At 37.9% G+C, this 13,692-nt stretch overlaps 1 protein-coding gene across 2 annotated transcripts in view; it reads right to left on the reverse strand.

The window, feature by feature from the left end:
- The window catches only part of prrt4b (proline rich transmembrane protein 4b), a 28,001-nt gene extending 20,314 nt beyond the window's left edge, over nt 1–7,687 (reverse strand). For both annotated transcript variants that reach the window (XM_067392055.1, XM_067392054.1), the window contains exons 1-2: nt 7,610–7,687; nt 1,258–2,278 (exon numbers count right to left, since the gene is read on the reverse strand). In XM_067392055.1, the coding sequence (XP_067248156.1) occupies nt 1,258–2,182 (925 nt within the window). In that variant the 5' untranslated portion in view covers nt 2,183–2,278; nt 7,610–7,687. The remainder of the gene's footprint in view (nt 1–1,257; nt 2,279–7,609) is intronic.
- Nucleotides 7,688–13,692: the final 6,005 nt, after the last annotated feature.

Below are 13,692 nucleotides of genomic sequence, written 5' to 3' on the forward strand. Positions count from 1 at the left end.
CATACCGCCCAACTGGCTGCTTCTCCAGTGCAAATCCCATGCTCACTGTACACACACACACACTTGTCTTACAGCTCCTTTAGCTGTAGATATCAAACAGAGCCATGTCAATACTGGTTAGCATGCTCAAGCTACTTCACATACACCACAGCTAGGTGCCTGGTACACTATTTACAAGGATATCTGGAGAAATATTGTGTGTGATCACCTCAAAGGAGGACTATATTGATTTGTCTGGCTGGCATCTTGATGACTATAAGTATGGTTAATGCTAATGTTGGATCAACATATCACAAGTCTCTCCAGTGGGTTATATATTTAAAGCTTGACCTCAAATGATGCAAATGTTTGAAATGGAAATACTAGCATATTGCTTACTGCATACAGAATACTGCCTGATTTTTTTTTTTTTTTTTTTTTTTTTTATAGTATGTGAAATAGTACATAATGCATTATGTAACAAGATTACAACATATGTAACAAACATTTTAAACATTAGTTTACTACAATACATTGTTGTTATTGCTGCACTCATTACATAAGGTATTAGAAATAAATATTTAAAATGCATTTGGATTGTTAATCCAGGGTTGGATTAATAACATTAATAACATTTTTTATTTTTTTTTTTACTTTAAGCAGTTGTATGCAGTATTCAGTAAATGCAGCAGGTAACCTAGATACTTCATAACATTGGCATACTGAACATGATATAGATTTATTGTATATACACAGATTTTGGTACAGTTTTGATTTTTTAAAAATATGTTTTTGGATTATTTTCATGACAGTTACACTCATTTTCCCTTAAATTCTCATTACTGTAATGTAGAATAAAAATCTAATTTTCATTAATTCAACTATGATGGTCTGAATAAAATGATTTATTTTTATTTTGCATTAAAGCTCTCATTACATATACAGACATCAGGAAAGCCCTGTTCTTACTATCAGATGAAAGACATTCTTTTCACTAATTATCGACAAGAGTTTGCATGTTTCAGGGTCTCAGGGGCCATCAATCAATTCATCAGCCTCATTGATTTCACTGCTAACCCTTCACTGGTAATCAGTGAAGGCTTGGCAACTAATCTCCTACACATTTTCACCTTAAATAGAGGTAAAGCAATGAAACAAAAGAAAAATGTAATACACTCATGGCCTGCTCAGTTGAGGTCAAATTGTGCCATTATTTTTGACTGTCTTAGATCATATTGCTTGGGCTATAAGCGAACAGAAAAGGTGGGGCTGACTTACCTCCTGCTGGTAGGGTGGGAGTGGGATCTGAGCCAAAACTTTGCACTCTTCCTTCTTCCGTTGGGCCTGTGGTCTGCTGTACCCATGTAAATCCTTCAAGAGCCTTGCTAGTGGGTTTGAATGGCATCCATTCTGGTTTCGAGGCAGTGTTTGTCCCCAGTGTGTTTTGTTCAATGCTGACAGTGGTCAGAGGTTCATTAGATACTTCAGACTTGGAGTCTGCTGGTGTTATGAAATTTGTAGTTAGAAATGAAGCGGTCGTTAGTTCTGATGTTGTTGACAGAGTGTCTGTGGGTACGGTTTGGTCACTGTAAGGGTTTGTGGTTTCCGTAATCATTCTCAATGTTGTAGTTTGAGTGGCGCTGGTACTTTGATCAGTGGATACAGTGTATGTTTGTGTTTCTGGTTTAGGTATTGGAGAAGATGTCATTTGTGGGGTTTTCGCTGTGCTTTGGCCATTATTGGGGGGCCAGAGGTCAAGATCATAGCTTTGATCGAGCTCAGAGGGAGGTCCAGATCTATCTAATGGGGGTTTGTTCCTGAGTAAGCCATTTGTTGGCAGTTTTTCAGATTTTAAAGGCAGCAGGGTGCCTATTTGAATGGTGCTGCTTTGAAGTTCCTCAATTGTGGTTGCAGTCGGCTGGTATTTTGGGCTGGTCAAGTCCTCCGAAGACAGAGTATAATCTTGTGTGGTTGCTTCTGGAAGTGTCGGGCTCACCTTTGTTGTGGCAGACCCTTTAGCCTCACCGAAAAAACTTCCAAAACCGAATGATGGCATTTTCAATCCCATGTAGGGCAAGGGCAAGCCCCAACCTTTGGAGTCTGCCTTGGTTTGGGTTGTCGGTTTTGGCTCATTCCAGCTGAAAAACCCATTGACAAAACTGAAGAGAGAGAAGACCACAAGAGACCCACGCAGAAGCAGCATTCTGCCCCTCTAATGTCGTGCTGGACCACTGCTCACATGGTGTCTGACTTTCCGAGGAACGCCCACCAGATGCACTGGGCTTCTTCAGCAAATAACCTAAAGTAGAGACACAAAAAACATTGATATCCTCTCAGTTAACTTCAAGTTATATTGATGTTTCTCCATTGCACCTGTATGAGAACCAATTTAAGTTTAAGCCTTTGAGTTTAGTAATCTCATACCAATCTCAATTCTTCCTGCTGTCACAGAGGTGGCCTCAACTCTCCATTGACAGAGCAATTATAGAGGCAGGACTCTTTAAGAATACTAATAGGAGACTAGAGGTCTCTCTGTGGCTGTGTATATATGGGGGTGGTGTAGTAGGACGTATAGAGGCCCGGTTTCTTTGTGGAGCTGTGGGCTAATTTTGGAGTATAAAGCTGATGGCCTGTAGCCTCAGTGAGAGGAGTTGAATTTGATGGAATTTCTCTCTGAGTGCGACTTGGACTTTTTTCTTTCTTTGCCTCCCCCGCGTTCCTCTTTCTCGCTCTCGCTTGCGCTTACTTTATCTCCCCCTTACGCAATTGATTTGTTCTCGAAACCGCAATAAACTCTCTACTCTCCCACTGGGAATAAAATCAGTTGTTTTTGGTCAGTAAATAGCGGGATAAGTATTTTGAAATTCTCTTTCATTTCCTTTCTTTCTGTAACCCCATTGTGTCTTATCCATCTCTCAATGCCATCTGTATCGCAGAAATAGCCTCTTTCAGAGTCTTTTTAAAGACTGAAACCCTTCTCACAGCTTAATGAGGTTTGCTTACTAGATTAAACCAGCTAACTGGCTCTGGGCTAATGGGTTTAAAAGAGATTGATGGATTGCAGACATGTCTTTGAAAAACGCAAAAATCTACCACAATCTAAAGATGCACATTGAACTTTGTTATCATTTATGGATTATTGGTTCTTGGTAACTGAACAATTAAGTGTCGATATGTATATAAAACATTATATAAAGATTTTAATTGATTAAAAAAGCCTGTAAAGGGTGTTTGGGGTGGGTAAGACTTTTTAAATGTTTTTTTTTTTTTTCTTCCTTGTGCTCACCAAAGCAGATAAAAATACAGTAAAACACCATAATACAGTAATATTATTACATTTAAAATGTAATTTATTCCTGCGATGGCAAAACTGAATTTTCAGCAACAGTCTTCAATGTCACATGATTCTTCAGAAATCATTCTAATATGCTGTTTTGGTGCTAACATTTCTTATTATCACAGTCAAACATAATAGTACTGCCTAATATTTTTGTGAAACCGTATACTACTTTTTTCTCAGGGCTCTTCAATTGAAAGTTAACAAGATCAGCATTTATTTTTGTAATAATGCCAATTATGATCAATTTAATGTCAAACATACGCATTCATGCTTTGAAAAAAAAAAAAAAAATGGAAATGGAAGATCAAGAAAAACAAATTGCATTGTTGGATACAGTACCAGTACAATATATTCTGGTTGTACATGTACACAGCACATTTTACTGACACTATTTCTGACATATATGCTTCATGTTTTTTCCACAGGGGGCGCTATTGAAGCCTGGATGATTCATAGTTATTGACTAGTCATCATTAGTCAAGACTGTTTCCTCATTACCACACACCACCTGCTTTTAGCAAAGAGAGTCTCCAGGGCCGCCGCAAGCGGGGCAAAAGGTGGTGACGATTTTCGGGGGCCCCGCGATTTCAACCACTGCATTCCTACAGACCAGATCAAAACATTTATTAGACGCTAAAGCTTTCTCAGCCCCCGCCTTTGTCTTTCACACGTTCTGAAATGTTTTATTTCAGAAGAACAGTTTTGCCTGTGCTAAATGCCTCAGTAAGTCAGAGCCCACAGGAGCTTGTTAAACAGCATCACAAACGCTGCTGTGTGCATCTGTCAGAGTCTGTGCCAAACAGGAAACCTAAATGACTGGATAGCACTGCGCTTTACTATTAGGCCCCCCTCTCTTTTGTTCTTTCCCTGTCTCTGTCCATTTCTCTCTCTACTTTCCCTCTTTCATTGTCATTTTGTTCCACCGTGCGTGGCAAAGAAAGGGCTTGCCAGAGCAGGATGTAATCACTCAAGCAGAAAAAGGGAAAAAGCGAGTGCTCAAGAGCTACTCCTGATTTAACATTACACATTTAGTCCTCGCCTGAAATCTTTCCCTTGTTGAGATTTTTTTATATTTGGGAAGTGATCCTTCACTATACAGTGTCTGTAACCCACAATCCCCCTTTGTAAAAACCTAATTCTTACACTCACAGTCATCTTAAAACAGATTAGGCTACAATTATCATCCAAACCGTCACCATTTTCATTTTTACTCAGTGATTCTCAACTGGTTTTGGTTCTGGTTCTGTTTTCAAGATTTTGCAATGGATATCAAATAGTGGACGAACACAAGACTACAAGAGTTTATCATCAGGACTGCCAGGTTTTCACAACAAAACCTGCCCAACTGCTACTCAAAACTAGACCAAAAGTAGCCCAAATCGCATTTTGGTGGTAGATCGTGTTCCGGGGGGTAAAATTCATGTTTTTTTTGCAAGAAACCTGCATGGCAGGGGCTAAATATAATGTTATTTTGGGTCGCTTCAATCCGCGGACATGAAAAACAACTCGCGGCAACAGTGTGAAAGTAGCCCAATTCCGTGGGAAAACTGTGGACTTAGCAACACTGTTTATTATTCAAAATTTTAGCAGTTTCAAACTCTTGGCAGCCCGTTTATGTTGGCATTAACTTAATATCTTCTCCCAAGTTACAGATACATTTATTTTTTTGAGTCACAATACAGTAAATTGCGACTGGATGCACAATTTTTAGTATGGGAAGAATTTTTCTCATATTTTTCTCATATCTATATACAATTATATGGTTAGTTGCATCGTGCATTCTCCCCCGTTTCCTGCAAACCCTGTCAGAACTGACCTGAATTCACCAGTTGAGAACCATTGATCTAAATAACATTGTGCATTGCAGGCATCACCATCTATCGTAATTCATAAACTGAATTTTTGATCCAATTAATGAGAGAAAAAAATGGTGATTCCACTTAATCAGAACAGGATCTAAATTATATTATTAGGGGACTGAAGGAAGGTTGTAAGATCAGATTCAAGTGTCATTTTCTCAATATATACATGTGTTTAAAGGAGGTCTAGGGCTGAGGACCTTCTTAAGTGGTGACAGATCGACTAGTCATGGTATCAATTATTTTAACAGGCCTCTAGACGTGCATGATGGCTGTGGGAATCATTGGCTCACGCCTTCATGAAACCAAATGATTTATTCACCGAGCCTTTCTGGTTCTTATCTTAAAGACAATGTGGGGGAGGGGATATTTATGACCTGCAGCCATGAAAAAAAAAAAAAAAAACACACAGATGCCCATAAAGGGGTTTTCCTTTAAACACAGTCTAAAGATTTTTAGAGACAACAAAAGCCATTAGCCTATAAACTTAACCTCAAATTAACCCATCCATGAACCAGAGCAGCCATGGTCTGGTGCATCGTGATCTAAATACAGCCTAGTCCTAAACTACAAAGTCTAAGAATATTTAGGGCTGGTTCACCAGAGACTACAAAATATTTTAGTAGTAAAATAGCTCAAACCTGGATTTAAGACTATACTTTTAGAAAACAAGGTTCAGTGGGGTTCCATATAGAACCGTAGGGTTCTTGACTCAATTTTGAAGTTCTCTTTATGCCAAAAAGGTTCTATATAAGGAAAAATGTCTACTATTACATAATACTTTCATGTTTAAGAGATTATTTAAATTTTTCTAGTGATTAAGTATATGTACGAGCTGCTAAATTCATATAATTCAATTAAAATAAAAAAAATGAATTAAAACTAAATCCATAAAACAATCCCATGATGGAAACCCCTAAAAGGTCCTAAGCACTAATTAACATTTTTAATGTTGATGTGGTTGAAAAAACATCTCAATGCCAATCACACCATTAACCAGTACAGTACAGTATTTTGTAGGTATGTTATTATTATTGATTCTCATTTTTAAAACATTATTTCAAGGTGCACAAATTGGTAGTTTTGGTCTCATTTTGAATCACCCATCACATGTGGATAGTGGATAATGAACTATGGCGACAATAATATCCCGAATAGCACATGTACATCTCAGAAATGTCCATTAGATGTGTGTGTTTACATCTGAAAGACATTTTTTTTTAGAGTGTTTGCTCAATACGTCTCTAGGACGTTTCCTGTCCGACGTTAAATAGACATTCAGAAAACGTCTTTAAGATGTTTATGATTTAGAATGTATGTAAAACTGACATCTTAAAGATGTTTCTCAGATGTTTGTACACAGCAGACGCTTTCCAGATGAAGCACCTATAATCTTGCAGACATATGTGAGCTATCTGGGATCAAACCAAAGGCAGCGTCTAGTTTTACAGAACCCCTCTAAATCGCCTCAATCGACCGGTTTGATGGAGTGTTGAATGTGTTGTTATTTTACAGTGTTTCTCTTTCCATTCCCTCACACTGCGAAACACTGGGCTCAATACTGTTGACTCCATGTACACAATCATTTTCCACATCAACAGCTCTGTGCATCCATATGGTCGTCAATCACTACAGTGTTCATTAACAGAGTGTTATCAAGTTGCAGGCCTGAATGGATCAATCCATTTATGTTTAGCCTATATGTGCATGTATATTGATATGTCCTGATTATATTTTTTTGCTCCCAACCATCCACCATCAACGCTGGGTTTCATTTTATCCCCTGCTCGCAATATCACTATACACACTCGAAATACTCACATAGTAAGACTTGTCTGTCAAGTCAATCAAAATTTTAAAGATGTTCTTATAGCTGCTTATCAATGTGGTCCGAACAACCTGTTGACAATTGTGACGGTTAACTCCAATTTCACTGCAATTTCTGTAATGTTGCAAATGTTTTTCACTGCTTTCTGTCTTGGCACGCACATAATACTGCTCATCAGGAGTCAATTACACTTGGCTGCGAAAACATGATAAATGACCTGTCACGTTAATGTTTTTGTGGGCTTTTCTCTTAAAGCATCCGGATCACCTGATTATCTCAAAACGCACAGGCTGCTACGCCGGCTGCCTTCGCCATGGTTACCAGAGGAGCAGAATGCGTCTGAAACGCAGAGCTCTTCCTACACCGCACATATGTGAATGTGTGAAGAGGTCTGAGATGGTACACAACCATCCGTTCAGCACGATCAAGAGCGTGAGCTGTGGTTATAGAGCAAATACAGATGTTTATGGACCTGACACACGTTTCTGACTGATGTTATTGCATATATACAACTAAATCAGGATATACAGCCATCTGCAGTGAGGCTGTAGCTTCTATAATGAAACATTTGTTGAAAGATGAAAGACAGAAGGAGAAACTTACCTTTCTCCCTGAGGAGAAGAGGAAATAGAGAATCCAGAACAGCCACCAGCACTCCACTGCAGGAGAGAGAGATCTGTCTCTCTGTGCGTGTGGGAGAGAAATCGTTTTTGGTCACACACTCTCCCTCCCTCCCTCTTTCTCTCTCCTCCCCTCTCCCGCTGCATCAGTAGTCTAGTGTAGGATTCAGATGCACAATATCTGGACACACCTCGCTGAGCAGATTGTTAGAGAGCAGAGAGCAAGCACCGTACAGCAGGCAACCGTCAAGGAATTAAGCATCCTACACAGATGAAAAACACACATGCTCAAAAACACACACAGTGAATACATATATGCACATGCACCATAGCATATACAGTACACACACACACACACACATATGTACATATACACACAAATTTTTCATGTAGCATGCGCAATACTTATACAATATACAAGAATTAGAAATATTTTAATATTTAATCATATTTTAACATTTTTAATTTTATTTAATTTATTAAATGTTTTTATACCTACATATTTTAATGAATTATAAGCTGAAATTTTAACCTAAAACGTGTCAAAAAACCTAAAACACAATTAGGAAAAACTCATAACAGTCATAACAAAACGTTGCATCACACAAACATTACCATGTCACGTGTCTGAGTTGACTTTTGCCACACTTTGACTTTTGGTCAATACAATGTCTTATCTCTGATCCCAGTCAAAGATAGCCAATAATAATCCATTCTCAATGTTCCTCCTGGAAGAGGGAGCATTCTGGGATATGATTGCCTCTCTGATCCCAAGAAATTCTCCAAATTTAGAAACAATCAGAATTGTCCCATCCCAAGGAAACATCATTTCCTGATGGAAAGCCTAACTTTGTAAAATTGGATGGAGCCAGTAGGTCTTAATGCCAGTTTGGCCTCACACACGCATTCACTACTATTTTTACCATTTCACTTTTGCCCCAGATCAGTATATCTCACGAGAGCAGGCACCAAAGGTAATGTTTTTGAGGACAGGTTGTTTTAATAAGGTTAACTGCACTGTAATGTTTAGGTTTTTCTGAAATTCACAGAGGTTTGGGGAACATTTAGGTTATCTAGCTGTTTTGTTGATTATCAAATTGATGGACTGTGGGGAAAACATTCAATGATTTTTCTCCATATAGTACTTCAACAGCTACCAATGAGTTGAAGGTCCAAATTGCAGTTTCAGTGCAGCTTCAAAGGGCTGTACATGATGCAGCTGAGGAATAGGGGTCTTATCTAGCAAAATGATCTGTCATTTTTTTTTAACAAAATGTATATACTTTAAACCAATCCTTGTTAATCCTTGTACTGGCTCTGTGATCTGCCACACATGACGGATCCAGTATCTACAAAGCGAACGTGCAAAGATTAAGCCAAATGCCCTTTACAAAAAAAAAAAAAAAAAAAAGGTAAAACAACGAAATCTGACCATTTTGAAATTGGAGGAGAAAATTAGATGGAGTTTTTCGCCCTACTGTGGTACTTATGCCTACGTCACGCATGACCTTTCTTACGTAATGTGTGATGGATTGCAGAGCAGTGCAAGACAAGCATCTGTGGTTAAAAAGTATATACAGTACATTTTTATTTATTTATTTATTTTTTTTTTTTAAATGACAGATCTTTTCACTAGATAAGACCCTTATTCCTCGTCTGGGATCGTGTAGAGCTTTGAAGCTGCACTGAAACTGTAATTTGGACCTTCAACCCAGTGTACCCCACTGAAGTCCCCTATATGGAGAAAAATCCTGGAATGTTTTCCTCAAAAACCTTAATTTCTTTTCGACTGAAGAAAAAAAGACATGAACATCTTGGATGACATGGGGGTGAGTACATTTTTAGGACATTTTCATTCAGAAGTGAACTAATCCTTTAAGGTACATTTCTGACATTGTTGTATTCTGTGGAAGACAAAAGAATGTCTCACTATTTTTTGTCCAAACAATGAAAGTCAGTGGGATCCAGACAGTGTTGTTTGGACCGCAAGATTATTCCAAATATCTTCTTTTGTGTTCTACAGAAGAAAGAATGTCAAAAAGGTTTGAAATGTCCCGAGACTGAAATGTCAGATTCAGGGTTTTGGGATTAAGGTAGGTTTTTAGTAAATAATCTACACAAAACTCCCCTTGATGTAATGACATTACATTCTGACTGTGGGCAAAAACATTGTTGCAAAAAGGCCATGTGTTATTAATACATAACAATCTCTTTTTCTTCCCGGTAGTATTCCGTAAAAAGTTCAACAATTGTATTATAAGACACTTGCCAGAAGCAAGACACCACTGTCCTCTTTTCATATTGCTGCAAAAAGCCACTTGCTCTAGAGGCCGCTTCAGAGGAAATCCATTTTTAAAATTAGATAAACCATAACCCAACTGCACAGATGAAAAATATGTAGTCATTAAGCTCAGCTCAGCAAACAGTGGCTCACGCAATGCCTACAGTTACAGAAAACAACTGAGCGCACTATTCTCTCACTGTATCTATTTTCTCAATTGTTGCGCCAATGCATGGTTAAATATTTGGTAACAATTTTAATGGGCCACTGAGCATCACAAAATCATGTACTAGGATGGTACATAAGCATCTCCTATGCTCCGACTCCATATTGTTGTGTCTGACTGCCTGAGCTGCACTCTGACTTTATATAAGGTGGGCAGGGTTTCCCCTCCTGACCCTGTGTGCTTTATGTTCACCCACCCCCCAGCATCCGGAGGAGCGCACAAAGGCTGCCTCTGATAGAGATAAGTACCTTTGTCTCCGGGGAACAATGAATCCTAACAGTCTGCATTAACAAAGCTAAAAGACACAACTTGTCTTTAATGTGCAGTTTTCCTTCCTAGGCTGTCCAGCTAACAGATAGATGTGGATCTGAATTGATCTGACACACCGCCAGATATATCTCTCTTCCAAAAACATACAATGTAAAAAGTGGTAACCTGCAATTGTTACCTTAAAGAGCTATTTCTACTTGATTTAAACCATACAAATTAATTGTGATGGTATAAATTAATGTATTTAAGTTGATTCAGTGATGTTAAATAATATTTTTGACTTGAATAAAATTAAAAAAATTTTCAGTCAGAAACCAAGGCATAGAATTGGTCGGTGTGTCATAGCTAGGGGCGTGGCATCGGCGTGGGGGAAAACAGTCCTTTCCCCCTGACTGGAAAAGTATAGTGTTAAATCAGTATGACATACCTAGAATCACTTCTGCCGCTTGATAGAGCCAGATACATTGAAAAACTGAGCCGTAATGGGTCGGATTGTCCATACAGCATCCGTGACTGGACAAACAACCCAACAGAATGGCCAAAGCTGTCGTTTCCCGACTTTTTTTGTTACCTAAGAGACCCCTATAATCTTAGATTATTATTACTCAAAATGCTAAATAGCAGATTGGAGACTAAAATAATATCAGATTTGTCCAATTTTAAATAAACAAAAAATATAGATAAAAATTAACTTAATCTCTTAAAGATTTCTGAATTTCTTGTTTTTTTTTTTCTCTATATATATTGTCCATATGGCAACTAGTAAATACATGAAGACTCATCTTGCTAGCATATATGGAAGTTTTTAAACCATGTGTGTTTCAACTAACTAATCAGAATCATGCATTTAAAGGGGCCGTTTACATGATACCATTTTCAACTAAAAACAGAAAGGTTTTTATGCTTTTTTTCCATTCATTTACACAGCAATACATTTTAGGGGCCTGAAAATATAAAGTATTATGTAATACAAATATTTTAGCGAAATGTGTGTGCAGTCTGAGAATTGTTGGTTCGTTCAAATCCTCTGAGAAAGTTTGAGATGGAAGGACATCAGTTGCATTCAAATCAGTTTGGTCAAGCAAGATGATGATGTAACTTCCCTTTATGAATTACAGGGGCCGCGCGATTTAAAGGGGCCGTGCGCTGAATCGGTGCAAAGTTAATGATGCCCCAAAATAGGCAGTTAAAACAATTAATTAAAAAAAATCTTCACAGACACATTCAGGCGACACCTTAGACTTATATTACATCTTGTAAAAACTGGTTCTAGGGCACCTTTAAACTAAATCGTTATTTTTTTGTTGTAATTATAAGAGAAACGTAGCTAGAATTACTGTATTTGAAAAGCATTTTTTTTACATTTTAAATACAGATGTTGAATTCATTCAGTCTGCCATGTTTTCTCACTGACACAGCCCCAACTCAGAAACTCAAGGCTCAAAGAAAATCCAGCTCAGCTTGTAAATACAATCTTTCAGACATGACTTGAACCAAAGACTATAGAATACCACAAGACGCGTCACTCGTATTGTTTTGAATGGGAGAAAGTGCAACATGCAATATGGCGGAATAAGTCCCGCCTTCCAAATAAAAGCCAATCGCTGATTGGTACAGTAATCGTGTCACTGCAGCAGCTGATAGAAACTCCGATTCCTATAGAAACAGTCAGACGTGCTTCTCCGAAATGAGACAGGAGACGCACATTTAGGATTAGCTTGATCCAGCCTGAAAAATACTGCTTTTTTGTCATGATTCGAGCATTTAGAAACAAAATTTACGAGACAGTTGTTGTCAGATTTCATTGCTGATTTCAAATATGAAATTTAATCGAAAGCTTGGAAAACAGTTTTGGAGAATTTGATGTTTCCCCATTTAAACAGATAGGAGCTGCACTTGCATGCCTGAGAGGCGTTTCAAAGATGGCCGTCGAGTGAAATGTCTTGTCTTAAAGGGACTTTGCTTGAACAAAGCAGATGTTGCTAGCTTGACATGCTAACATAAAAAACTCTTCTTAAAGTCTGCATTAAACAGATGTTGTGTCTTTTCTTCCCTTTTATGATGTATAACGGCTTCTTGAACAATAAAAAAAAAATTAGGATTTAGGATTGGACTTTAGTTTGATTTTTGTCTATTGGCTGTTAATTGGATTGCTGGATCATTGTGGCTTGCTATTGCTGTGATGTCATGTGAGTGACAGGTCCCGCCTTATGCCAGTAATCACATCATCAGAGAAGAGATGTTGGGAAGTTATTTTGGTTAAAGATTATGGGGGCACATACATTTTTTAAAAAATGATGCGCATCAATGATGCTAAATCCATTATTGAGTTTGCCATACAGAGTCGTGAAATAATAATTTGAAGTAATAATGTATGTAAATATTTCTGTAAGCAACCACTTGAATTTAAACAGCACCTGGCTGTCATATGTATCAAATATTATTTATCAGTGCAGATAAATGGAGATTTCCTATGGGACTTCAAAAGCAGATGCTCACAAACACGGCAGTTTACAGCGAGAATCAATAGCAGCAATGTGTGGTGTATGCTTCATCTTTTCATATTCATTTAGGCAATGGAAATGGTAAACTAGCACCTAGTGGGATATCAGCTAGCAGCGGGGAGAAATTTTTAGCAGCACGTTAGCAAGTCCACACATGGGCCTATTTGAAAGAGGTGATTGCTAGCATGTGTGTGGGTGTTTTAGCAACTGTATGCATGCATGATTAACGGCTCTGTGGGCGTATGTGTTTGCATACATTTTAAAAGTTGTCCATTTGAAATATATTTCCTATACACTTCTTTTCTTAAAGGGTTAGTTCACCCAAAAATGAAAATAATGTAATTTATTACTCACCCTCATGCCATTCCACACCTGTAAGACCTTTGTTCATCTTCAGAACACAAATTAAGATATTTTTGTTGAAATCCGATGGCTCAGTGAGGCCTGCATAGCCAGCACTGACATTTCCTTCTCTCAAGATCCATAAAGGTACTAAAAACATATTTAAATAAGTTCATGTGAGTACAGTGGTTCAATATTAATATTATAAAGCGACAAAAATATTTTTGGTGCGCCAAAAAAACAAAATAACAACTTATTTAGTGATGGCCAATTTCAAAATACTGCTTCATGAAGCTTCGGAGTGTTATGAATCAGCGTGTCGAAACATGATTCGGATCACGTGTCAAACCGCAAAACTGCTGAAATCACGTGACTTTGGTGTTCCGAATCACTGATTCGACACAAAAGATTCATAACGCTCTGAAGCTTCATGAAGAAGGTTT

Source organism: Chanodichthys erythropterus, chromosome 8, assembly GCF_024489055.1.
Source record: "Chanodichthys erythropterus isolate Z2021 chromosome 8, ASM2448905v1, whole genome shotgun sequence".
In the NCBI taxonomy this organism is placed as follows: domain Eukaryota; kingdom Metazoa; phylum Chordata; class Actinopteri; order Cypriniformes; family Xenocyprididae; genus Chanodichthys; species Chanodichthys erythropterus.